Source organism: Megascapheus bottae, chromosome 25 (assembly GCF_031878675.1).
Source record: "Megascapheus bottae isolate mThoBot1 chromosome 25, mThoBot2.hap1, whole genome shotgun sequence".
Taxonomy (NCBI): domain Eukaryota; kingdom Metazoa; phylum Chordata; class Mammalia; order Rodentia; family Geomyidae; genus Megascapheus; species Megascapheus bottae.
In genome coordinates, this window is record NC_143533.1 from 17,560,805 (window position 1) to 17,588,442 (window position 27,638).

General features: G+C 45.4%; 1 protein-coding gene across 1 annotated transcript; it reads right to left on the reverse strand.

Annotated features, from left to right (window-relative positions):
• Positions 1–2,760: 2,760 nt before the first annotated feature.
• On the reverse strand, positions 2,761–27,533 carry Slc27a2 (solute carrier family 27 member 2). The gene is made up of 10 exons (XM_090358435.1): positions 26,897–27,533; positions 18,903–19,112; positions 17,399–17,557; positions 16,278–16,402; positions 10,349–10,543; positions 9,687–9,777; positions 9,068–9,266; positions 8,377–8,474; positions 5,078–5,208; positions 2,761–3,292 (listed from the first exon to the last, which is right to left on the reverse strand). The coding sequence occupies exons 1-10, from the start codon at positions 27,369–27,371 to the stop codon at positions 3,116–3,118; spliced, it is 1,860 nt and encodes a 619-aa protein (XP_090214561.1). The 5' UTR covers positions 27,372–27,533; the 3' UTR covers positions 2,761–3,115.
• Between the last annotated feature and the right edge of the window lie 105 nt (positions 27,534–27,638).

Sequence of the window (27,638 nt, forward strand, 5' to 3'; positions counted from 1 at the left end):
ACCATGATCCTCAAATCTTAGCTTCCTGAATAGCTAGAATTACAGGCTTGAGCCACCAGAGCTTGGCTTATGGCTATGATTTTAAGTTTTTGTTTTTAGAAAGATCCTTCTTTAGAGTTGTGTTTTATAGGTGATGAATTATTATTATTATTATTATTATTATTATTATTATTATCATCATCATCATCATTTTGTACCAGTCTTGAATTCAAGGCCTGGGCACTGTCTCTGAGTTTCTTTTTTTTCCTTGAAGGCTGGTGTTTTACCACATGAGCCACAGCTCCACTTGACTTCGTCTCATAGATTTTCTTCCCAGGCTGACTTTGAACTGTGTTCCTCAGATCTCAGTCTCCTGAATAGGTAGAATTACAGGGATGAGCCAGAGGGCACCCATCCGAACTACTTTTCTTGACACATGCAGAAATCTAGGAATTGACAGTGGACTGGTGCCTTGGTTTCTCACAGTGGAGCTGTGAAATGTACCCAGAGTCAGGGAAGTATAGGAAGTAGGAAAAACAGCTGGCAGGGGTATAAGCACAGAGGTTCTGAGTTTCTTTTTCTTTTTGGGTCAGTGGGTTGAACTTGGCCTGAGCATTGTCCCTGAGCTCTTCAACTCTAGGCTACCACCCTACCCTTGAGCCAACCCCTACTTCCCATTTTCTAGAGGTTAACTGGAGATGAGAGTCTCAGATCCTTTTGTACCCAAGCTGGCTTTGAACCTTTACCCTCACATCTCAGCCTCAGGAGTAGCTAGGATTATAGACATGAGCCACCATGCCCAGCTCTGAGTTTTCCTTCCTTCCTTTCTTTCTTCTTCCTTCCTTCCTTTTTTTTTCTTTTTCTTTCTTTCTTTGCTACTCCTGGGGCTTGAATTCAGGGCCTGGACACTGTCCTTGGACACTTTTTGCTCAAAGCTAGCACTCTGCCACTTGTACCACAGTGTCACTTCTGGCTTTTTTTGTCTGTGGTTACAGGGAATCGTACCCATGGCTTTGTGCATGCTTGGCGAGCACACTACCACTAGGCCATGCTCACTTGGCCCCTGGTTCTAAGTTTTTAACTGGATGACTTAAACTTGTCAGAGGAAGTCAGGAGCCAGTAGGCTGTGGTGATGGGAACATTCACCGGTGTGTGCTGGCTCACATGAAAAGATGATCCCTCATGACAGAGTAACATCACTTCTTTGGCTTGCATTTGCATTTTTGTGCAACACAATTGCACAACTCCAAACTTTCAACTTCATAGTCTGGGTTACTTTCCACCACCTGCATTCAAATTGTCACCAGATGATCCTTCAAGCAAGGTCAGAGAGAATTTTGCAAATTTGTCTTGGAAGTAATTCTATCCTAATTTACTGGAAAAAGCTGGGGGCTGGTGGCTCATGCCTATAATCCTAGCTGCTCAGGAGGCTGAGATCTAAGGATGGAGGTTTGAAGCCAGTCTGGGCAGGAAAGTCTGTGAGCTTCTAATCGCTAATTAATGACTAGAGAGCTGGAAGTGGAGTTGTGGTTCAAGCTGGCAGAGCAACAGCTTTGAGCAAAAAATCTAAGGGCCAGGCACAATGGCTCATGCCTGTAATCCTAACTACTCAGGAGGCTGGGATCTGAGGATTGGGGTTCAAAGCCAGCCTGGGCACTAAAGACTGCGAGACTCTTAACCACTAGAAAATCAGAAGTGCTGCTGTGTCTCAAAGGGGTAGGGCGGTAGCCTTGAGCTGAAGAGTTCAGGGATTGCACCTAGGCTGAGTTTAAGGCCCATGACTGACCAAAAAAAAAAAAAAAGGGTCAGCACCTAGGCCCTGAGTTCAAGCCCCAGTACCAGTACATATATACATAAAACCTTCCTCATCGTATATCATTAAGGAGCTCTAAGTATACAGATGAGTGTCTTTTATGGACTAAATTAGGGGGAACTGGGCTTCACTGGCAGCTTCTGGTCACCCAAGGATGTACTGTAGAGAAGGAACCTTGCTGCTTTTGAGAGAGGCTGGAGGTGAACTTGGGTTTTGCTTTTCTGAATGTAGATTCAATGATGGTGGCTCAAGGCCTAAGAAAGCTCAAGGGACCTGCTTCTGGGAACTGGCAGGCAAGGAATTTTCCATCTTTTCCTTCTCTATCACTTTCTTCTTTTTTTTTTTTTTGTAGGGATGGGGGGGCACAGGGATTTGAAATCAAGGATTTGTTCTTGCTTGTCAGGAGCTGTACCACTTAAACTATACCCCCATTCCTTTTTGTGAGTGTGTGCTGGTCTTGGGGCTTGAACTCAGGACCTGGGTGCTGTCCCTGAGTATTTTTTTTTGTGTGTGTGCTCAAGGCTAGCTCTTCACCACACAGCTCTACTTCTAGGGTTTTGATGGTGGTTAATTGGAAGTAAGAGTCTCATGGACTCTCCTGCCCAGGCGGGCTCTGAATCATGATCCTCAGATCCTGAGTAGCTAGGATTACAGACATGAGCTACCAGCCTGGCTGCCCACTGTCTCTTTTTGATTTAGTTTTCTGGATAGGGTCTAAAACATTTCAACCAATGCAGAACCTTAGATTTTGGTACTCTTACCTCCACTCCTACCAGCCACTTCTCAAGGGGCTGGGATTACAACTGATCCCACTGTACTCAGCCCTTGCCTCTGTCAGTTTTCCTTAGAATGCTCTTACCAGTATGAATAGGAGTATGGGCAAGTTACCAGTGAGGCCCTCAGACTTTCGTGTCACTGCCAGAGTTTGCATTTAGAATAAAGTCAACAAAGAACAAGAAGGGATGATACTCTTTCCTGAGTTGGTGTTCATCTATTTTTTTTTAACACATTAAAAGAAAAATAAGGACCCTTCCTCCCAACAAGCTCAGTTTGCATATACAAATAGAAGGTAAGGTGCACATTGGGGAAAAAAAAAAAGATCTCCAAATCCCCCAAAGTTCCAGTGTAAAACAAAAAAAAAAAAAACAAAAATCTTTCCCCTTTTTACGTGCAATTTTCTAAGTGTGTGTGTGGTGGTGGGGGGGGGGGGACAAAAAATAAAAACCGCACCATATAATCTTCAATCAAATTAAGATTGGATTAAGTGGCTCTACCAGATCCATTCAGCTTGTTCTGGCAATTTCTCAGCTCTCCCAGGAAGGGTCAGAGTTTCAGAGTTTTAGCGCTGATGGCGTTATAGATGTCCTCTGTCATAGGCACATAGGCATTGGCTCTGTCATCCAGGAAGTACAAGGGGTCTTTGACAACTTCAGGGTTAAAGCCTTGTTCCACCAGGGTCACTTTGCGGTGTTTAAACGTTCCGGTGATCTCCATGGCATCCTGCAAAGAGATGCAACCATCGACACTGGCATTGCGTGTGGTGGTTGGTGGTGGTCACGGGGCTTGAACTCAAGGCCTGGGCACTGTCTTTTGAGCTGCTTTTGCCCAAGGCTAGCGCTCGACCACTCGAGCCACAGCACCACTTCGGGCTTTTTCCTGTGTATGCAACACCAAGGCCTCGAACCCAGGGCTTCACTGCATGCGACCAAGCACTCTACCTTACCACGAGGCCACACTTCCGGGCCCCGAGGGCCACTCTTCTTAGGAAGTCATTCAGGGGTCCCTTGGGGCCTTCGAGTAGAAGAACCCAGCCGATTCGCACCATATCCAGGCGCCTGCGCACTGGCACGTCTCCAGACCGGAGGCCCCATTTGGCCTACAAGGCTTCGCGCGCGCCTGCGCCTGCGCCTTGCGCCTGCGCTGCATCTCGGACGCCAACGTGCAACTATGGGAATGGGCAGCCTTGCACATGCGCAGATCCGCTTCCAGAAAAAATCTGCTGAGTCACCGTCCGCCATTTTCTTAAGACCCCCCCCCCTCACCTGTTTGCTCTGGAGCCATTTAGCTGGCTAGCTTTTCCCAGACAGAGTAAACTTTCTCCCCCTGTAGGCATTTCCTTTGAGAGTCAGCTGTTTTGCTTTTTTTTTTTTTTGGTGTGTGTGTGTGTGTGTGTTGTGTGTTCATTTTTCTTTTTTAGTACCAGTCCTGGGGCTTGAACTCAGGGCCTGGAGCGCTCAGCTTTTATGGGCAAGGCCAAGGCTGGTCAGCTGGAGACACAGCCCCACTTCTGGCAATAAGTCTCCCAGACTTCCCTGTCCTGGCTGGCTTTGAACTGAGATCCTCACCCCTGAAACCACCCCAACAGGTAAGAGGGTTTGGCTCCCATTGCTTGGTCCTGGGCTCCTAGAAAGCAAGTGGGTAGTCTTGTTTCTTAACGTATTAGCATGAATTTTCCTGGTCTCTTGACCAGACCGTTTGCCTTGTGTTCTTCCATAGGAATAACCTGATAGGCCTTCTTATTATATATATTCAACCGTGGCTAGGATGTAAAACTTGTTTTCCCTGGGCTTCCAGTTACACAATCACAGGGCTCAAAGTCCAAACGCGAGAGCGCCAAACGACGGATGAAAAGAGCTCTGGTTTAGCCAATAGAAAAATCCTGTAGTCAGATATAGCCGGGTTTCCTAGCTCCACCTTGCTAAAGACGCCTCATTAAAATGCACCCTACCACATGGTGAAGGACTCTGGTAGACTTCTGTCTTCTTTAAGATTAGAAAGGAAGGCTCCCCGCCTGGGAGTTTGGCCTAGTGGTAGAGTGCTTGCCTAGCATGCAGGAAGACCCGGGTTCGATTCCTTGGTACCACATACAGAGAAAAGCTCGAAGTGGTGTTGTGGCAAATGTGGTGTAGAGCAGTAAGTAGCCTTGAGGAAAGCCCAAGGACAGTGCTCAGACCCTGAGTTTAGTCCCCAGGACTGGGGGGGGGGGGGAAGAAAGGAGCGTTCAAACGTTTCTACTTGAGGTGCCTGTCACTCCTCCCCCCTCCAATCAAGCAGACGTTGGAAGGTATTTGTTAAGGCTGTTGGTGAATAAATTGGCTTGTGATTTTACAGAGAAAGGAATTAGGATTGGATTTCTGCTTGCGGTATTTCCTCATTGCAGTACAATGGGTCTTTCGGAGTTCCCCTGAAAAAGCAGTGCTAATTTGGTAAGATAGGGTCACCATGGAACTCTCCCTAAGAGATAGGTGCCTCTAAAAATGAATTGCAATTGGCAAGGTATTCTACCTGTATTCTCAGGAAGCGAGGCCGGGCATAATTGGGCAGATAATCAACCACATGCTGGAAGAGTTTCTTTCCATTGAACTCGTGGTTCTCTTTCATCTTGATTGAAGCCATGCCAATGCGCCCCTCGTGACCTAGAAGTGAGAAAACACCACTTGTGGTTGTTGCATTCATAAGGCCGTGCTGTTTGAAGAACTGTGGATTCAGACTTTGTAGACCAGATATTGGTGGTTCACAAGTCATCCTAGCTACTCACTAGGCTGAGATCTGAAGAGTATGGTTTGAAGCTAGCCCAAGCAGGAAGATCTATGGGACCCCTATCTCCAATTAACCATACAAAGCCAGAAGTGGCACTGTGGCTCAAGTGGTAGAGTGCTAGACTGGAGCAAAAAAAACAAAAACAAAAAACCTCAGGAATAGTGTCCAGGCCAGAGTTCAAGCTCTAGGACTGGCAAAAACAAACAGACTTGTTTAAGGTCATGCAGCAAATAGTAGACAGTCATGAGTTGGATCTGTGGAGGCTGGTTCTACAATCATGCTCATAATCTGAGATTCATCTTACTCTATCCAGAGATATTTGGGTGGGATATGAATTGTAGTCCTGGGGCTTGTACTCAGGCTCTGGGTGCTGTCCCTGAGCTCCTTTTTGCCAAAGGCTGGTGCTCGACCACTTGAGCTACAGCCCCACTTGTGCCTTTTTCTGTGATTAATTGAAGATAAGATTCTCCAGGACATTCCTGTCTGGGCTGGCTTTGAATTCCAGTCCTCAGATGTCAGCCTCCCGAGTAGCTAGGATTATGATATGAGCTGCCAGTGCCCCCAGCTTCAGTTTGTTCTTTAGTTTACAGTGGCAGGTCTTTCATACTTCCTGGACAAATACTGCCTTAGAGAATTATTTATGTAGTCAAGGTTCTTAATAGCTTTAGCTCTCCACCTTTCAGAGAAGCTGAGGGCCAGGCTGGTGAAGCTGTTCAGTGCCCTCCCATCCATGCCATATTCCCAAGGACTCGTAGATGCCACAGGGACAATGGATCCTTTACAGTTGGGCTGTGAGTCCAGAGGTGTTTAGAACAATTACCATTGTTTACTTACAAGGACATTGGTAATTAACTGTGCATATACTTTCTACCTGATCTAGTAAGACCCGCTGGGAGGCCAGATCCATTTCCCTGAACTACTTAGCTGTAATCTGAGACGGGAAAGGAACCTTTTCTTGGTCACTTGGGTCTCAGCTTTCAAAATTTCTCTCGTGGTGATTGTGTTTATCTATGGCTCCCAAGAAGGCAAAAACAAAAGGGATCTTTTCCCTCCCTCTCTGTTTTATTTTAACAAAGAGATAACCCTTCATTTGCTTTCCCTCACCAGAAGGAGGAAGGCAGAATATCAGACTCACTCTTTTTACTGGGTAGTCCCTCAGGAATAAGGGACTCCTTAAGTCTCCAATAAGTTTGTTTGTCTTTCTTTTTTCTTTCTGTCAGTTATGGGGCTTGAACTCAGAGCCTGGGCTCTGTCCCTGAGCTATTATTTTGATCAAGGATAGTGCTCCACCACTTTGAGCCACAGCTTCACTTTCCGGTTTTCTGGTGGTTCACTGGATATAAGAGTCATGGACTTTGCTGCCTGGGCTGCCTTTGAACTGGGATCCTCAGCTATCAGCCTCCTGAGTAGCTAGGATCACAGGTGTGAGCCACTGGTGCCCACCTTCCATAAATTTCCTCTTGGGGCCAATGCAACAGAAATATATTAACTACTGCTAATCAATATTTATTATATTGATAATCAAGATACACACAGAGAGAGAGAAGAGAGAGAAAGAGAAAGAGAGAGAGAGTCGAGAGAGAGAGAGAGAGAGAGAGAGAGAGAGAGAGAGAGAGAGAGAGAGAGAGAGAGAGAGGAGGGAGAGGGAGGGAGAGAGAGTGTGTGTCAGTGTCAGTCTATATATAAACTATCTTGCTTCTTGGACTAGTAGTGCCATTGTTGGGCCAAGAGGCAAATGATGAGTTCCATCTCAGCACTGACTTCTAGACATTGATTTGGGATTAGTTCAGGCCTAAGAACAAGGTTCCAGTCTATAGTAGTTGTAGGCTGGGTCTAAAAATCAGTTCTGGTCAAGGGTTTTCCACAACAGTGCTATTCAGTATGGCAGCAGCCATCAGTCATATGTCACTACTAAAATTAAAATGTCAGGGCTGGAGCATAGCCTAGTGGTAGAGTTCTTGCTTAGCATGTATGAAGCACTGGGTTTGATTCCTCACTCAGTACTACATACATAGTAAAGCCGGAAGTGGTGTGTGGCTCAAGTGGCAGAGCTCTAGCCTTGAGGAAAGCCCAAAGACAGTGCTCAGGCCCTGAGTTCATCCCCAGGACTGGCCAAAAAAAAAAAAACAAACCCAGTTGGATGCATGGTTCAGGTGACCAGCTGAGAAAGCAACCCCATCGAGAACAAGGCCCTGAGTTCAAGCCATAGTAGTGATTTTTGTTTTTGAAAAGAAGAAGTCTATGTTTGAACCCATAGTTACTGAGGTGTAAGAGAGAGGAGAGGACAGGAGATGATTAGAGAGAACAGAAGAGGAGGGGAAAGATCTGGCCACCTGCCATCTAGCATCCCCTTCACAAAGGCTGCCCCCATTCAGCCTGGGAATGAATCGGGCCCATCTAAAGAAAGGGATTATTCCACTATGGCTGGCTGTGAGCAAGGCCCTCTCATGTCCAGCTTTACACAAGGAGTGGATTTCTAGGTTTTGACCTTGAATGAATGTTTTCTAGGTGTCACACCAGAACAGTCTAGCTATTCTGTAGGACTTCTCATTGTCAGTATTTATAGGCTGGGGAAGGGGGATGGTGGGGGGATGAAAATGTTCTATGTCTTCACTTTCCAATATGAGAGCTACTGGACACTTGCAGTATGGCTGGTGGGATTGAGGAATTGTATTGTCCATCTTATTTAACTATTTATGACATTTTTTTTTGTCACTCCTGGAGCTTGAACTCAGGGCCTGAGCACTGTGCTTGGACATTTTTTACTCAAGGGTAGCATTTGGCCACCTGAGCCACAGTGCCACTTCTGGCTTTTCTGTGTTCCTGAGGAACTGAAACTGTGCATGCTAGACAAGCACTCTACCACTAGGCCAAACTCCAGGCCCCTCTTTTTTTTTTTTTTTCTGGTTATTTTAAAAATGGAGGATTTTCCTGTCTGGGCTGGATTGGAACCTGCAGTCCTCCAGGTGTGAATCTCCTGAGTAACTAGGATTACAAGTGTGAGCAATTGGTAGTGGACTAGGGTTTTACTATCATCTATTTACCTGGTACTTGTACACCATAAACATTCACTTCCTGGACAAAATCAACCAATCCTATTATGTCAGCAACTTCTGTGGTGGCCACGTTTTCCCCTTTCCACCTAGGAGGTTAACAGAGATCGTTAGTGCTTTCTGTCCCGTGTTGCAATAGCAGAGAGCCCTTTGCAAGTGGTTGGTTTTTTCCATCTTGATTCCCTAAGGTTCTCAACTTAGTCCTGGGGTTCTGCTTGATGCATAAAAAAGTAAAGGCACAGACTTAGATAATGAAATGTGAAGTTTAGTCCTGCCACACAGAATACCATAGGTAGAATTTTATGGCTTAATGTTGGAATGCACCTGTGGCTAAGAAAGGGGCTAGACATCAGATTAAGTCCACATTTAATTTGTATATGATTGGATGCAAAGGCAGCTCCACAATTGGAAACTGGAAGTTCCTAGAATGACCAATCATAGCGCAGGACAATGGATGGACCAAATCTCACCTAGTGTTGATCAGACGAGTGAACTGTGTATGAGTGTGTGTGTGTGTGTGTGTGTGTCTGTGTCTGTCTGTCTGTCTGTCTGTCTGTCTGTCTGTGTGTCTGTGTCACAGAGTGGAACCAGTGCATTTTCCTTTGTACTCCGGGTATTCAGGAGGATCAACTAACACCCTAAAGGAAGCGGAGGAAATGAAACCCCATAGACAAAAACCAACCGGAATGTATCTCCAACTCTGTCATGGAAGTACACGAAATTTTCATGATCAATCATTAACAGATCGCCACTGTTGTAATAGAGGTCTCCCTTTTTAAAGACATCTCTCAGTTTTTTCTTCTCTGTCTGAGTCTTTCCACCTGCATAACCACTAAATGGTGTAAGTTGGGTGATTTTACAAATCAGGAGTCCAACTTCGCCTAAAATAGAAGAGAGAGAGAGAGAGAGAGAAAAGTTATTGTTTTCATGACAGTAATCCCAGTTATTCAGGACCAGAGATCTGAGGACTTAGTTCCAAAGCCAGTCTAGGCAGAAAACTCTGTGATATGCTTATCTCTGATTAACCATTAAAAAGCCAGAAGTGGAGCTGTGGCTCATGTCATAGAGTGCCAACTGTTCAGTGAAAAAGTTAAGCAAAAATGTGATGATCTGAGTTCAAGGCTTAGTATTGTCATATACACGAAAAGGCCCCTAAAGGGCTGGCTCAAGTGGTAGAGCAACTGCCTAGCAAACACACCAGGGTTCAAGCCCCAGTTCATAGGTTCAAACCCCAGTATTGTAAAAACAAAACAAAACAAATCCAAAAAACCAAAAAAACTAAACAAAAAAGCCCACTGTACCTCTAGGAACCTTGATACAATATCCATCTGCATCACGGACAGGTTCATCCTTCTCCACATCGTATTTAATCAGCTCGTAAGTTACAACTTTCTAGCAAAGTCAAAGACAGATCGTTTTGAGTATGAATGATTTTTTTACAGTTTTATAGAATACATAAAGTATGCCTATCTGCAGCATACAGCTAGGTGAAATTTTACATTTGTATAGACTCACGTACTTATCACCTGAATCACTCTACAAAACATTTTAGTCAGGCACTAGTGGATCATGCCTATAATCCTAGCTATTCAGGAGGCTGAGATCTGAAGATCCTGGTTCAAAATCAGCCTGGAATGTCCATAAGACTCATATTTCCAAGCAAGAAACCAGAATTGGAGCTGTGGCACGGGTGACAGCCTTGAGCAGCACTCAGGCTTTAAGTTCAAACCCCAGTACTGGGAACCCCCTGCCCCTTAACCCCTACAAAAAAGATATGAAACATTTTCTGCTTTACATAAAAATTTTTTGTAAGAAGCCACTAATTTGTCATCAGTTTTTTTTTGCATGAAATTCTGATTACAACATCCTCATGATACAGCTTGTAATCAATCACCATATCCTGAAAACCATTTAATGGATTATTATTCTTGTTGCTCTTGTTATTGTTTTAAGTGTACTTAACTCTTTGAAGGTAGTTCGCTCTTCCAACGGCCCCAATTTTTCTGGGGTAATTCAGAAAGCCAATATTGCCTTCAGTGGAAGCATAGAATTCATAAATGTGTATGTCCCCAAATCTCTTCAGAAATTCTCTCCATATGTCTCCTCGCAGGCCATTTCCCACGGCTACTCTCACTTTGTGGTCCCGATCATTGGGTTTCTGGGGAAAGTGCGTGGAGAAAGAAGGAGAGCCAATTGAAACATCTGGGGACAACCTACACTTATTGAGTAATGACTGTCTTTCTTCTTCCCATATTTCATGGAGAAAAATAATGACCTTTATTTTATCACATATCTTCGTGGTTGCAAATCCACTGTCGTTTATGCCTTTTCTGCTAACTTCTTTGATTTTGATCAAGAAAGATTCAGATTAAGCCTGGTGCAGTGGCTCATGCCTTTAATCCTAGCTACCCAGGAGGCTGAGATCTGAGGATTGAAGTTTAAAGCCAGCCCCAGCATTAAAGACCATAGACTCTCATCTCCAATTAACCACCAGAAAACTGGAAGTGGTGCTAAGACTCAAGTGGTAGGGTGGTGGCCTTGAGCTGAAGAGCTCAGGGACAACGCCCAGGCCCAAAGCCCAAGCCCCATGACTAACCCAGAAAAAAAAAGAAAGATTCAGATTTTCCTTTTTTTTTGGGGGGGGGGGTGGCAGTTTCTGGTATTGAGGTTTGCATTCAAGACCTCTTCACACTCTCACTTTTAGCATCAAGGCTGGCTCTGTACCAGGGTAGAATGTCTCTATTACCAGAGTAGTGCCTGCACTTCTGGCATTGGCTGAATTTGTTGGAGATAAGAATCTCTGATCTAGACTCTTACCTCCAGTTAACCACTAGAAAACCGGAAGTGGCACTGTGGCTCCAGGGGTACTTAGGTGGTCCTGACCTGAAGAGCTCAGGGACAATGCCCAGGCCCTGGGGTAGGGCAGTAGCCTTGAGGTGAAGAGCTCAGGGAAAGCGCCCAGGTCCAGAGTCTAAGCCCAACACCGGAAGAAAAATAATGAATCTCAGCTCTATCTGCCTACGCTGGCTTCCAACCTGGATCCTCAGATCTCAGCCTCCTGAGTAGCTAGAATTACATGCCAGGAGCCACTGGTGCCCAGGGACTTTTCCCATTTTTTTTTTTAAGGGGCAAGATGAGACAATCCAACAGAAACAGGTGAGGCCAGTATGTGGATTTGATCCACATCCAGCTTCAAGTTAGAATAATATAAGGTGGTTGCTCATGCCCATAATCCTAACTATGCAGGGGGCTGAGCTCTGAGGATTGAGGTTCAAAGCCAACCCTGACATGAAAATCCATGAGACTCTTTATCTCCAATTAACCACTAGAAAACCAGAAGTGGCACAGTGGCTCAAGGGGTACAGCAGTAGCCTTGAGCCGTAGAGTTCAGGGACAGCACCCAGGCCCAAAGTTCAAGCCCCACGACCCACCAGAAAGAAAAAGAATAACAGGTTACTGGGTTTCTTAATGGCGCTGGTGAGCATCAGTGAATTTCCAGAAGGGGTTTATCTGCCAGAGATGAACATATTTTACAATGGCAGCAAGCAAGAGAAAGAAAAGAGCCTGGTGCTGGTGGCTCAGGCCTATAATCCTAGCTGCTGAGGAGGCTGAGATCTGAGGATTGTGGTTTAAAGCCAGCCCAGGCAGGAAAGGACCTGTGAGACTCATCTCCAGTTAACCTCCAGAAAACTGGAAATGGTGCTGTGGTTCAAGATGGGAGAGGGCTAGCCTTCAGCAAAAGAGCGCAGACAGTGCCCAGGACCTGAGTTCAAGCTCTGTGACCAACCAAAAAGGAAGAAAGGAAGAAAAAGAGGATGTATACACACTGTAGGTTGGAGGTGGGGGAAAGGGAGGGAGAGAGAATTTTCCACCAAGCTATTAAAGGGCAACACTATTAGGTCTGGAGGGACACATTCTGATTTAATAGGTACATCTGGAGGTCACAGACCATTAGGTGCAGAACAGACAATGAAGCCTGTCCCAATGGAATGGGAAGGGAGAGAGCAGGAAGCTGGCTCCCAGTTGCTCAGGTGGCCTGGGAGGAAGCTGCTTTGTTATAAATAAAGTTCACAAAGAAAAAGCTTGTTTTCAGGGTGAGGGACCAGAAAGAGAGTTTGTGACTGTGAGAAATGAACTTAGGAAAGGGCTGGATTTTATCTAGTTATACTCATTTATGAAGTGTCTGAAGATATGTTCAAACCAAAGATAGCTTTTGTTTTGTACCAGTACTGGGACTTGAACTGGGCACTGTCCCTTAGCTTTTTTCCTCAAAGCTGGCGCTCCACTACTTGGTGGATCTACAGCTCCATTCCTAGGGTTTGCTGGTTAAGTGGAGCTAGGAGTCTCATAGACTTTTCCTGCCTAGGCTGGCTTTGAACCTCAACCCTTAGATCATAGTCTCCAGAGAAGCTAGGATTACAGATGTGAGGCACCAGTGCCTGGTCAGAGATAGTGTTAATGTCATTTATAAGGGATCTGATGGTCCTCAGGAGAACATAACCTGATACAAAAGACAGGTACATTCTTAAGTAGATTTTTAACTTGCAAACTCTGTTAACTCTGTGAGCATTTATTTATTCATTTAGGTCATTGGTGGGGCTTGAATTCAGGGCATCGGTCCTGTCCCTGAGCTTTTGTGCTCTACCCACTGTGAGCCACAGCTCCACTAGGTTAAGTTGGAGCTAAGAATCTCATGAACTTTCCTGCCCAGGCTGGCTTAGAACCATGATCCTCACATCCCAGATTCCCAACTGGTTAGAATTACAGGCATGAACCAATGGCACTTGGCTTCCGTGACCTTTATTTGGATAGAATAGAACCAGAGTAAAAGTGCTAGGGAGTTTAGACTCCTCTCACATCAAATGTGAATTTATTGCATCGAGTAGCAATTTGTTGGAATTAGAGCATTTTTTTCCTGTACAGGAAACCTCCTTATTCATGTTATTATTACGTTTGATTCTTGGACAAGTGAATTCAAAATATAAAGAAATTCAGAAACAAAGCAAAAATTCCTGAGTACTGAGCCAGGAGTGTAGCTTGGTGGTAGAGTGCTTGCCTACATGCATGAAGCCCTGAGTTTGATTCCTCCGTACCACATACACAGATAAAATCAGAAGTAGTTCTATGGCTCAAATGGTAGAGCTCTAGCCTTGAGAAAGCCCCAGGATAGTGCCCAGGCCCTGAGTTCAAGCCCCAGGACTAGAAAAAAAAAATCCCGAGTACCTGTGATGCATTTCAGTGGAGAGGAGGGGCTTCCAATCAGTCTCCAATCATCAACAGTTGGGTTTATAAATTGTTGCCTGATCCTGCAGACCATTACCTTGCTCTAGCATTTGTGGACAAAAAGTCGACCTACCCCCAACAGCCAAAGGTGCCCCCCAAACAAGGTAAGAGGAAGCATTTCGTGTGTCTGATTGAAGTGAGAAAGTGAAACATTTGAGATGTGATGCAATGTGGACTGTGTGGAGGAGCTTGAATGACATTACGGGTGGAAAAAACAATCGAATATTGGCTGGACAAGGCTGAGCTCTGTGTCATGAGCTAAGCACACATGTTTTTCTTTTTTCTTTGTGGTCTCTTTGGAATCCCATACTTATGGTTGGTTGAAACTTAGGTGGTGAAGCTCTTTCAGGAGTGCTAGCCAGATAGGCAGGCAGGCAGATACTGGGAATGTGGGAAAATGGGTGTTTGGGGTGGACTCCCTCTCTCTTTCTCTCCTTCTTTCTGCCAGTCCTAGGGCTTGAATTGAGGGCCTGGGCACTGTCTCTGACCTTTTGTGCACAACACTAGCACTCATTTAAGCCATAGCTCACTTCCAGCTTTTTGGTAGCTCATCAGAGATAAGAGTCTCACAGACTTTCCTGTCTGGGCTGAATATAGATGCATATATACACAGAAGCAGAAAATCTGAGGCGTGCAGAGTGGGAAGGACTGAGGTCAAGGGGAGGGAGGATAAGCAAATGGAGAGAGGAAGGGTGGGAGAAGGCACTTAACAATATTCAATGCACATATGTGAAACTGGAACTGGGAAGATTGAGGGTGGGTAGGGAGAGACAGGGAGAACACTGTCCTCATAAACTAATGTCTGGAATTGAAACCTCTTTGTACAGTTAAAGATAAAAATTTGAAAAAGAATGGGTAGTTGAGACACACACACACACACAGAGACAGGCAGGGCTGGTGGGTACAGGTGCTTTGGGGATTTGGGAGACTGGCCAGCTTTACAGCTGACACCTGTGAGTGGAGGGTAGCTGTTTATAATCATAATACCACAGGCTCAATTTCCACCACACAACTGAGGTATTTTATACTAGTAGAAGGGATTAAGGCTCCAAGCTGTAAATATTTGTAGGCACTAATGGGAGGTTGTGGAACCTTATGTGGTACCTGGTTCTCACCTGTGCTTTATGCTCACCAGTGGCGGACCTTGAAGCTCTCATTTCCCCTAAGAGAAGTGATCTTTACCCAAAGCTAATTTCTCCAAGGAGCTGACTTTTAGGTCAAGGGTTACCATGAGCTAATAATATAATAATCTGACCTGTGTTATCTTAGGTATGTAAAGAATATAACAAGAAGGTGCTAAGTTACAAAGTGTTTGTCCTGAATTACACTTGAGGAAATGGAAGATTGGGGAAGTTTACATTAAGGTGCCCTAAGGCCACCAAGATAGCCAAATAATTGCTCCAGGAACCAAGTCACATACTATGAATAAAGTTTTATTTCCCTGGAATTGTCTGTTCCAGTCTGCTTGCATCCTTTTCTGTTTGTACTTTCTCCTCACTGTCTAGTAATTACTAACCACAGTATTTCCTCTAGGGAACTCTTACACGATGGGAGTCATTTATTGTCTGTTATGCCTTTTGTCTTCTGGCTTCAGATTGGACTAGTTGGTTAGGCCTAGAGGTCTTTCTTTTTGTGTTTCCCCTCTGTCTTTTCACTCTCATGTCTGAATGGAATACTTCTGTGACTTCTGGAAGACATACAGACATATTGTGTGTGTGTACATGCACGTATATGTGCAAGTGAGCATACATTGGGCCTGGGTGCTGTCCCTGAGCTTTTTTCTTCCAAGGCTAACACTCTTCTATTTAAGCCAGAGCTCCACTTCTGGCTTTTTGGTGGTTCATTGGAGATAGAGGCCCTCAGATTTTCTGGACTGGGTTGGCTTTGAACTGTGATCTGCAGATCTCAGCCTCTTGAGCAGCTAGGATTACAGGCCGAGCCACCAGTGCCCATTTCAGATTTTTATTTTTTCCAGTCTTGGGGCTTGAACTCAGGGTCTGGGCACTGTCCTTGGGCTTTCTCAAGGCTAGCACTCTACCACTTTTGGCTTTTTCTATGTTTGTTGTACTGAGGAATGGAACCCAGGGCTTCATGCATGTTAGGCAAGCATCCTACCACTAGGCCATGCTCCTGGCCCTTTAGATTTTTTTTTTTTTTTGCCAGTCCTGGGCTTGAGCACTGTCCTTGGACTTTCTCAAGGCTAGAACTCTACCACTTGAGCCTCAGCGCCACTTCCGGCTTTTGCTATATATGTGGTACCAAGGAATCAAACCCGGGACTTTGTGCATGCTAGGCAAGCACTTTAACCACTAGGCAAAACTCCCGGTCCCCCTTTAGATGGTTTTTAACAGTGGGTTTTCACAAGTAGAGAGGGTAAGAAGTAAAAACAGGTAACAAGGCAAGGAACAATAACGACAACAAAGTAATAGTAACTGCCAGCTAATGTGGTCCTTTGCGTGGCATATTTAGTCTTGAGCATTTTATATACAATGAATATCTAATAGTTTAAATTGCACACTGCTACATACAAATCAGAAAGACCCACAGTAACTTGAATTCCTATCTTATCTATTTTAAAAGATAATAAAACACCAAGAAAGTGCAGTTACCGGCGGTGTATTGCATAAATACCGGAGCAGTTCACCAATGTACTGAATGACAGTGACGTTGTATTTTCTACAGTCATCCCAAAACTGGCTGGCAGAAAATTTGCTCCGCAAAGCAAGAGTAGCACCTATAGGAAAGGCAGACAGGATTTATAAAGGGATACTGTAAATGAGATTTGTCATTTTTTTTTTTCTGTGTGCAATATGTGTGCTGGTACAAGAAGCTTGAGTTCAGGCTTCATAGTCTTGCTTGGCTTTTTTTTTTCCCCTCAAGGCTGGCTCTCTATCACTTGAGCCATATCTCTACTTTCAACTTTTTGCTGATTAATTGGAAATAAAAGGTATTGTGGATTTGTCTGTTTGGGGTGATTTTGAACCTCCCATTTTGAAATATCAACCTTGTAAGTAGTTAAGATGACACATGTGAGCCAAGAGTATCTGGCTTTGATCTGTGATTTTTGGAAGGTAGTCCACTTTTTATTTTTTTATTTTTTATTTTAATGTATAGAAGGGTTACAGTAATATTTGCCAGATAGAAGGTGCATTACTTTGCACACATTTTCCCCTATTTCAAAGAAACATATATAGATATAATATACCAGGTAGCAAAGTCAGATACTGTAACATTATGAGATAAACCAAAGGGCAACACAAAAGAAGAGAAAAAAACATAGTAAATTAAGAACAACAGTCACTCATAATTAAGCTCTTGTTTTCCTGGAGGTCCATTAAATTGGCCTCATCCTATATGGCCTGATGTATCTGGGGCTTGAGCTATTGTAATCCTCTGCTAGGAGAGTTCTAGGTTTGTACTAAGGAATTAACTTTCAAAGTGAATTACACTGAGTATTGAATGTTTTACATTCATTGTAAAAAAAAATGTGTCATGGTTTTGTTCTATGAGTTTTTCATCAGCTGAGAAGACCTTTAGAAAAATCCATTCTGATAAAGGTCGTTATTGCAGGATTGTAGGAGATTAGAATGATTCAAATTGTGATCCCCCCACTTGGGGCCAGTGGTTGAGCAGGATGTATTTTGGAAGATTCTGTGTTGGGAATATGGGGAAAGATGGGACCCTTCCAGGCAGGTGTCTGCATTATGCTGTGGCAAGAGAGTGAGCTTACCTTTGGTGATACACCCGTGCAGGCCTATCATCAGTGCCGCGCTGTGGTACAAGGGCAGGGCGGTGTAGATGACATCATCCTCCCTGACTTCAGTGGCTAAGGACACGCCAGTTCCATACCACAGGCGCTGGTGATTGATCATGGCAGCCTTTGGGAGTCCTTGGCAAAGATAGAAGGAACAGGTGAGCCACGATTGGTCAGTCATAGTCTGATACTGAGGAGGAGAGAAGGAAGAGAGAGAGAGAGAGAGAGAAAAGAGACACAGAAAGACACAGAGACAGAGAGATCTGGCTATGCAGCTTTATTTTCCTATACTTGGCAAAATGGACAGGGAAGGCCATGAGCAATCACACCAGGAGTCAATTCTTACAAACAATCAGAGATTAAACAAGGAAATGTTTTAGGCTTTGTGGGCATAGAGACATGGTTGCAATGATGCAACCTTGCCATTATGGGCAAGGGAGCTAGGTATACTCACAAAGGAGTTAAGTGTGGCTGTCAGTGTTCCAATGAAACTTTATTTAAACAAGCATGTAGGGGCCTGCATTTGATCTTTGGAGCCATATTTTGTGGACACCTGAGTTTAACAGGTGTTATCATAGTAATCTGAAGACTGAGTTTTTGCTGTGCTGACCACTTTACAATATACTTTGAAAATGTCACATGATTTTTCTAGTAGTTGTTCTGGTTCTGAAGCTTGAACTCAGGCATGCTAATCTCTTTATCTTTTTTTCTCCCTCCTCTTCCCCCCCCCCCCACTTCCCTTTACGTTCATCCTGAGGCCTAAACTTATAAACTTAAGGCCTGCACATTAGGCTTGTTTTTTTTTTTTGTTGTTGTTGTTTGTTTTTCTTTCTCCTCTCAGGGTTAGCACTCTATCACTTAAGCCACAGCTACACTTTTGGCTTTTTGGTGGTTAAGTGGAAATAAGAGTCTCATGGAATTTCCCGTCCAGGCTGGCTTTGAACCACAATCCTCAGATATCAGTCCCCCGAGTAGCTAGGATTACTGGTGTGAACTAGCAGCACCTGGCTTTAGTTAACATCTTTATCTGTTTTATACCAATGGGAAGGGCAGGTATACAGAAGGGGAGAAACACAATAGGGACACATGGCAATGTAATAAGATCAGTTCCCATGAGCAAAGAGCTAAATCCCTTGATGTATTAGTTACTTGATAAGTTTTGCTAAAGAAAGAGAATAGTATAAAAACCTAAGCCAACATTTAACCCTATGGGGATAGGCAGTAATAGAGGATTCTTTTTTTTTTTTTTTTTTTTTTTGCTGGTCCCAGGGCTTAAACTCAGGGCCTAGGCACTGTCCTTGGGCTTTCTCAAGGCTAGCGCTCTACCATTTGAGCCTCAGCACCACTTCCAGCTTTTTTCTATATATATGGTACCGAGAAATCGAACCCGGGTCTTCATGCATGCTAGGCAAGCACTCTATCACTAGGCCAAACTCCCGGCCCGAAGGATTCTTTTATAAGAATTATTTAAAATGATGACCTGTGGTTCCAGAAGTATAAATGTAGACAGCAGGAGTAGCAAAAGTGACTTCTGAGCGCCAGGATTCTGGGATGGGTTCAGATGACACTTCATCAACTTTGTCCAGTAAAGTGCCGACACCTTCTGTGGGGGATGTTCGACTCACATAGTAGACAGACACACCATCTTTTTTCAGGCTCGGCAACACCTCTTCAACAGCTTCTTGTAGTTCTTAAATGAATTAAAAATCCAGACAAACTCAATCATTCCATTATATTTCTGTCAAGTCCATATGTTTTGCTGAAATGGGGGCTGGAGGTGTGACCCAATGGTAAAAGTCTGCTTAGCAGGTGCAAGGTCTTGAAATCAAACCCCAGGACAAGTGATGCTGAGATTTAGGCTCTCTTCCTCCTCCATCTCCTCTTACCTTGCAGTATTGTGCAAAGAGGTTTCAATTCCATATGTCTGTGTACGAGTACAGTAGTTATATGTACTTCAATACTAGAGCTTTAACTCAGGACTTGGGTGCTGTTCATTAAGAGTTTTCTTTTGCTGGTCCTATGGCTTGAACTCTGAGCCTGGGCTCTTTCCCTGAGCTGCTTTTTGCTTAAGGCTAACACAGTGCCACTTGAGCCAGCATTGATTTGGGATTTTCCTGTTTATGTGGTATTGAGGTTTCAAAACCGGGGCTTGGTGCATGCTGGGCAAGCACCCTACCACTAAATCACTTTCCCAACTCCTATTTTCTTTTTTTCGGTGATGGAGTTTGAACTCTTGTCTCTCACACCTACAGGGCCTGTAACTACTGAACCTCCAGCCCATCGTAAGCCTGTATTCTGATCTAAGTAAAAAACAAAAAAGACTGATTAATTTCGAGTCATGTTTTTCAAACAATGAGCCTTTATGTAGTAATCCATAAAGAGCATTTGAAGTATCCAGTAAACTTGAACATAGTGAAATAGATATTTCTGGATCATACACATTATTGCTTTATATGTTTCTTTTTTTCAAAGTTGCATATGTATGTATAGTAAGTCACAAATTATTTGGGTAATGCAAAAAAAAATAAAGGTTAAGTTTAAATATGCAACCCTTATTTCACATTCCTAGAATGATTGTCATGTCTTTAATCTGTAAGCTAAAATTGGTTTTAGATTTACTTACCTTTTCTTTTTTTTTTCAGTCCTTGGGCTTTCTCAAGGCTTGAGCTCTACTACTTGAGCCCCAGCACCATTTCCAGCTTTTTCTATGTATGTGGTACCAAGGACTTGAACCCAGGTCTCCATGCATGCTAGGCAAGCACTCTACCACTAGGCCAGACTCCTGGCCCCTAGATTCACTTACCTTGAGATGAGTTTACTTGTTTTAGGAAGGTGACACAATACCCCAGGGAGTTACTCTGGAGGTGCTGCCTGCTTCATTTCCCAGCTGGGTGAGCTCTCCACCAAGACAAGGGCTGTCAGTGAAAGCCAGGAACTGAGGCTTTTATAAAGAAATGTTTCAGCCCAAGGACCCATCCAATTGGAAAAGAATACATCAAACAGCTCTAAAGGGTTACTATAAAAAAAAAAAACTAGGGGCCGGGAGTTTGGCCTAGTGGTTAAAGTGCTTGCCTAGCATGCATAAAGACCCGGGTTCGATTCCTCGGTACCACATACATAGAAAAAAAAAAAAGCCTGAAGTGGTGCTGAGGCTCAAGTGGTAGAGCTCTGACCTTGAGAAAGTCCAAGGACAGTGCTCAGGCCCTGAGCTCAAGCCCATAACTGGCAAAAAAAATAAAAATAAAAAAAAATAAATAAACTAGCTGGGCTCCGGTGGCTAATGACTTTAAACCTAGCTACTCAGGAGGCTGAGATCTGATGATCAGGGTTCAAGGCCAGCCTGGGCATGAAAGTTCCAGAGGCTGTTATCTCGAATTAATCACCAGAAAACTGGAAGTGGTGCTGTGGCTCGACGTAGTAGAGTGGTAGCCTTGAGCTGAAGAGCTAAGGAACAGCGCCCAGGCCCAGAGTTAAAACCCCACTATTGACAAAAACCCCCAAAACAACAACAACAAAAAAACAAACATAACAGCAGCCCTCAACCCAGATTTCTTTATAGGGAAAACACTTCCAAATTCTGTAGGTCTATTTTGGATAAATTGCACTTCATCATCAAAACCATACCTTTCTCACTGATTTCCCTCCCTCCCTCCCTTCCTCCCTCTGGGCCTGGGCGCTGTCGCTGAGCCCTTCAAGAGCTCAAGGCTAGTGTTTTACCACTTGAGCCACAGTGCAACTTCTGTTAGAGTGGGAGAGGGAGGAGGGAAAGGAAAAGGGGTAGGGAAGAAGGGCAGGAGAAAGAAAAGGAAAAGGAAGGGAAATGAGAGGGGAGTGAGGGGGGGAAGAAAGGGGAGGGGGAACATGCACCAGGCCTGTAATTTTAATTCTAGCTACTTAGGAGGCTGAGATCAAAGCTAACCGAGGTACAAACGTCTGTGAGACTTTTTTTTTTTTAAGTTCATGATAACCACCAGAAAACAGCCTTGAGCTGAAGAACTCAGGAACAGTGCGCAGGCCCAGAGTTCAAGCCCCACAACTGACAAAAAAAAAAAAAAAGCCAAGTGTTGAGGGCCGAGTAACGCCATGTCTAATAACTTTCTGCTGAGACAAGGCAAGGTGCAAGAGGCAGGGTGAAAGACTTGATTACGATTGGTTACAAATGTGTTATTGTTTATCACTCTCTGCTGGGCCCTAGAGTGAGGGTATATTAGCTGGAGGGACTTCCTCAGGGGGTGGTTTTTTGGAGAGAGAGATTTTCCTGCCTGGATGAAGCTGCGTGGTGTCTCTGTTCATGCTCTGGGGAAGAAAGGCCGGAACAAAGGCTGAGTGCGGGAGGACAGTGGGTCTCTCCTCTTGCAGCTTGGACTGTTGGGGGTGTGTTTTTCCCCATCCCTCCGACTAGTCGAGAGGGACTGGGAACGAAGGACCCCGACAGCCAAAGTATAGTACACAGGCTCTGAGTTCAAGCCTCAGAACAGACACAAAAATAGATAGGGCTGTGAATGTGACTTAGTGGTAAAGTGCTTGCCTAGTATGCATGAAGCCCTGAGTTTGATTCCTCAGTGTCACATATACAGAAAAGGCCGGAAGTGGTATTATGGCTCAAGTGGTAGAATATTAGTCTTGAGCACAAAGGAGCTCAGGGACAGAACCCAGGCCCTGAGTTCAAGCCCCAGGACCAGCCAGAAAAAAAAATTAAAGGATTAAATATCTCTCAATCTCTCAGCTCCCTTCTAACTGCAAAGAATGCCCCCACTTAGCCCGCTCATCACCTCCACATGGCACCTCTGCTAGCTGTGACTTTGGACTCTGGAGTTGTCTGCTTGTAGGAACTGTTCTGGGTCAGAGTTCATCTTGTACAAAGGTAAGTCGACGACTTGGAAAAAGCATAGTGCTGTTGTTTTTTTCTTCTTCAAATGCATGACCTCTCTTAAAGTTTAGTTTGCCCATTTCACCATGGCATCTCTAACCATTAAACATTACCACTTTGGACTGTTGTGTTCTCTTGTAGGTTACAGTGTATTTATTGTGTACAAAGGTGATCTGGGCAAATTAGAATGGTGTTGAAATGAAAGCCTGTAGCTTTTCTCACAGATGAATTTTCTGTTATCAGTGCTCCAGATTGAATGGAAAGTCTAGTTTAAGTTTGATTGTAGGACTTCCATTATACCCACTGTAAACCTGGTATTGTCAGGCAGAGCTGAACACTATCTGGTTAGGAAAGAAGTTCTGGTTGGAAATTTCTAATCTGGAAAAGAGAAATCGTTTCCAAAATACATACTTAGGAGTGTTAACAGGATACCACACTTAGAAAAATCTATACTGTGGAGCTTAACTTCATTCACAAAGGTGTATTATTGGTGTCAGTATTGGGGCTTGAACTCAGAACCTGAGCACTGTCCCTTGTTTTTTGTGGGTTTTTTTTTTTTCTTTTTTGGCCAGTCCTGGGGGTTGAATGCAGGGCCTTGACACTGTCCCTGAGCCGCTCTGTGTTCAAGGCTAGCAGTCTATCACTTGAGCCACAGCACCACTTCTGGCCTTTTCTGTGTATGTGGTACTGAGGAATTGGACCCAGGCAAGTACGCTTACCATTAAGCCATATTCTCAGCCCCAAAACGATTATGTTTGTTTCTTTCCTTTTTCTTTGCTGGTCTTGGCGCTTTGAACTCAGGGTCTGGGTGCTATCCCTGAGCGTCTCTGTGCTCAAGACTAGCAGTCTGCCGCCTGAGCGACAGCACCATATTATCCCTTAGCTTTTTCATTCATGGCTGGCACTCTACCACTTGAGCCACAGTTCCATTCCCAGCCTTTTTGTGGTTAACTGAAGGTAAGAGTCTTATAGACTTTCTTGCTGGGCTTGCTTTGAACTGGGATCCTTAGATCTCAACTTCCTGAGTAAGGATTATAGGCATGAGCCGCCAGTGCTTGGCTTACACAAAATGTATAAAAATATATACAATTACCTGTAGTTTATGTGTGTTCAAGGTATCTATGAGGTATACATGAGTTCTGTGTTTGGACATGGGTTGCATTTCTAAGATACTGCAATACATATGTGCAAATATCCCAAAAGTTGAGGGGAAATGCAGCATAAAACACTTTGGACCTAAGCATTTCAGATAAGGCCTTCTAAACTTGTGTGTAGCTGTATTTTTTTTTTTTGTACTTTATTACAGAACCAACCCCAAGTTCAGCCATTTAATCCTGGGCTTCATGTCAGTGAAATTCTTTTTTTTTTTTTGCCAGTCCTGGGCTCTTGAGCTCAGGGCCTGAGCACTGTCCTTGGACTTTCTCAAGGCTAGAGCTCTACCACTTGAACCTCAGAACCACTTCCGGCTTTTTTTTTTCTATGTATGTGGTACCGAGGAATCGAACCTGGGTCTTCATGCATGCTAGGCAAGCACTTTAACCACTAGGCCAAACTCCCGGCCCATGTCAGTGAAATTCTAAGCCCTTCAGAATTCCTCAAAGGAAGCTCAAGATTACTAAGGTGGAGATAGTATTTAACTGCTTCCTGAAGTGGTACAAAGATCACTGTGTTAATAATTTCCCTCTTAAGAAGGCTAAAAGAAAAATACCAAGCTTCTCAGAGTTTTCTAAACCTTGTCAAGTTGTGCCTTTTCCTAAGCAACTAGATACCGCTGGGAATTATCGTACAAAGGACCCGTGCTTCAAATAATTTGGTTGCCTTAAAAAACATCCCTTTGAATTATTTGTTATTCATAATTTTGTGCCATGTAACATGGTTCTGTATGCCTTGTGGCTGTGCACAGGGAATGATAGTTCATCTCTCTCTGGCACAAGGCAAACTGTCCAGTGTGCTTCAGTTTCCCCAGCTAGGAAAGGACAGCCCAGGATGATCCTTGATCCTTCCTGCTCTACCACTTCACATCTGTATGTGCAAGTTGGGCAGATCTAGGTTGGAATTTTAACATTTTGTTTCCTCAGTTGTCTGTTGGTAATGGTGGTAAAGAGGAAAACTTAAAACTACCTGGCAGGCTCAGAAAAGCATATAGTATAGGAACTTGGCACAGAAAGTTATTCCAGAGAGGGTGGGACTTACTTCATATCTTTGAGCCCATATCTGCAAAGGCTCCTCTTATTGATTGGGAGAAACAACCCCTGATCTTTTCTGCTAAAAGGCACACAGGACACAAGTCTCTAGTATCTACATCTATTCCTCTGGAGGAGAAAGGGTCAAGTTCAGTGGCTAGCTGTTGGGAGGAGAGAAATTGTCAGCCTTGAAACATGTTCTCTGTTTCTTTCATGCCTGATTAGCCTGGTTCTGGTTGAAGTGTGGTAAAAAGTTTACCATACAAATGAAGTGTGGGTTACTGTTCTTACAGATACAGTGGGGGCTTACAAAGACACTACAGCAGGCTCCCCCAAATCTGAGGTATCACTGAGTGTTGGCTTTCTCCCTGCAGTGAGAAGTTAGGGAGGCTAAGAACACCTAAGATCTGCAAGCTGCCTTTGTGAGATTTGATGTAACCGAGCAGGAAATAGAGGACAGAGAAAGGGATGTGAGGGCCGGGAGTTTGGCCTAGTGGTAGAGTGCCTGCCTAGCATGCACGAAGACCCCGGGTTCGATTCTTCGGCACCACATACATAGAAAAAAGCTGGAAGTGGTGCTGAGGCTCAAGTGGTAGAGCTCTAGCCTTGAGAAAGTCCAAGGACAGAGCTCAGTCCCTGAGCTCAAGCCCAGGACTGGCCAAAAAAAAAAAAGGGATGTGAGTTTTCTTTTCCCCATCAGAACTGTCTTTTAGGATCATCTTGAATTCTCATTTAAGACCCTCTGCCTTTTCATACAGATGCTGTAAAGTGTGCACTGGGAGATGGTCAGCCTTGGTTAACTAACCCCTTGCCCTTCAGACCTCCTCATGTCTGCAATCCTAGCTGCTCAAGAAGCTGAGCTCTGAGGATCACAGTTCAAAGTCAGTCCAGGCAGGAAAGTTCATGAAAGTATCTCCAATGCACCGTCAAATATCAGAGGTAAAGTTGGGCTCTGTGTCTCATGCCTGTAATCCTAGCTACTCAGGAGGCTGAGATCTGAGTATCACAGTTTAAAGTCAGCTGGGGCACTAAAGACACTGAGACTCTTATTTCCAATGAACCATTAGAAAACTAGAAGTGGTGCTGTAGCTCAAGGGGGAGTGCGGTAGTCTTGAGCTGAAGAGCTCAAGGACAGTGCCCAGGCCAAGAGTTCAAGCCCCACGACCGACAAAAAAAAAAATCCAGAAGTAAAGCTGTGGCTCAGGTGGTAGAGTGGGGAAAAGCTAAGGGACAACACCTAGGCCCTGAGTTGAAGCCCCAGGACCAGCATACATATACAATGCAATAGTAACCCTTTCTGTTGCACGGATTCATTGTGTGCATACAGTGGTCCTTGTGAGGATTAAAAGCAATGCTGTGCTGCTGTGCGTTCAGGGGCCCTCAGTACTATCTTTGTTCTCATTGTCTAGGGATTCAACCAAACTTGATGGAAAAAGATTGGGGGAAAATTTTGTGTGGAACCTTTACACATCTTTTGTCCTTAGCCAGCATAGTCTAAAAACTAAGGCTACCGCTTTCATTGTATAAATCACCTAGGGTTGTTTGAGAGCATTTGGTAGTATGATGCCATGTTACACAAGGGACTTGAGTATCTGGGGATGTGGGTGTCTGAATCCATTCCCTTTCCTATTCTTGTAATTGAAGGAGGACTAGCGTGCTTGAGAAAGTGCTTGGCGCAGTCACCTTGTTACCTTACAGCAGGTGGTTGTAATTAGCAGTGAGTGCAGCACTCCACATCCTCCAGTTACCATCTGAACCCCTCTAGTCCTTCCCCTCAACACCACCCTGGGCCTGTGTGCTCCATGGCTGTTTGCAGAGGAGTCCTCCCCTGCCCTCCTTTACTGTCCCCTCCCTTCTCCCCTGCTCTTCTTCCCCTTCATCCTCCCATCCCTCCATCCTCCTTCCATTATCCTACCCTTCCTCTCCTGCATACACTCCTCCTCCCCATCACCCCACAATCCTCCCCTGCCCTTCTTCCTTCTCCTCTCCATCTTCCTTTCTCTCCGTCTTCCCCTTCCCCCTCCTCCCCTCCATCACTCTCTACCCTCTTCTATCCCCTGACATTTCTACCCTTCACCCTTCCTCCACCCTTCTGCCCCTCTACTCTCCATCCTCTCTTGTCTCTTCTCCTGTTCCTTCCCTCCATCCCCCTACCCTTCTTCCCCTTAATCCTCCCTGCCCCTCCCTCTCCTCCTTTCCATCCTTCTTCCCCTCCATCCTCCGTTTGCCCATTCTACTTTCCAACCGTCCTTGCCTCTCGTTCCTTCTCTCCATCCTCTCTTGTCCCTCATCTCCCTCCTCCCCTCCAATCTCCCTCACCCTGTCCTCCCCTCCAACCTCTTTTCATCCTCCCTTCCATCTTCCCTTGCCCCTCCATCCTCCTTCATCCCCCTCCTCCTCCTCCAGGTCACCCCAGCTCACCTGGAGAGGCCAGCAGCACCTTGGCTCCGCTGCACTGGAAGCAGTGCAGCAAGGACTTGGAGCGGATGTTGTAGTTGAGGCAGGCCATGGGGCAGCCGAGTTTGAGTAGCCCCAGCCAGATCCACACGTAGGCGGGCTCGTTGCCCATGAAGAGCGCCACGCAGTCGCCCTGGCGCAGGCCGAGGCCGTGCAGTGCGCGGGCCAGCTGGCTGCTGCGGCGCTCGGCCTGCGCGTAGGTGAGGGTCTGCTCGCGGAAGAGCACGAAGGGCTTGTGCGGCGCGCGGCGCGCGGCCTCGTGGAAAGCGGCCAGCAGCGTGCGCACGGGTCTCCGCGCGCGGTAGCTGCGCACCCGGCGCGCCAGGCCGGCGGTGCACAGGAAGTAGCGCACGTCCTGCAGCAGGTACGGGCAGCACACGGTCAGCAGCAGCGGCAGCAGCAGCAGCGCCGCCAGCACCGAGCCCACGGCGGCCAGCATGCCGGAGCCGCCCGGGACCCCGGGGGCCGACGGTGCGCTCTGGGCGTGCAGCGCGGCGGTGGGCGCGGGGAAGCAAGGAAGCGAGGCTGGCGACTCGGCTAGGGCAGCCGGGAACTGGGCGGCCAGCCGGAGACCGCGGGGCAGAGCAGCGGCCGTCGACACCTGGGGCTCCCGAGCAAGTGGAGCCGCGGTTCCAGCGTGCGCTGCCCCAGGGTTCCAGGCGCCGGCCCGCCCCCTGGCGGGTGCTGTCACCTAATGCCTGCCCCT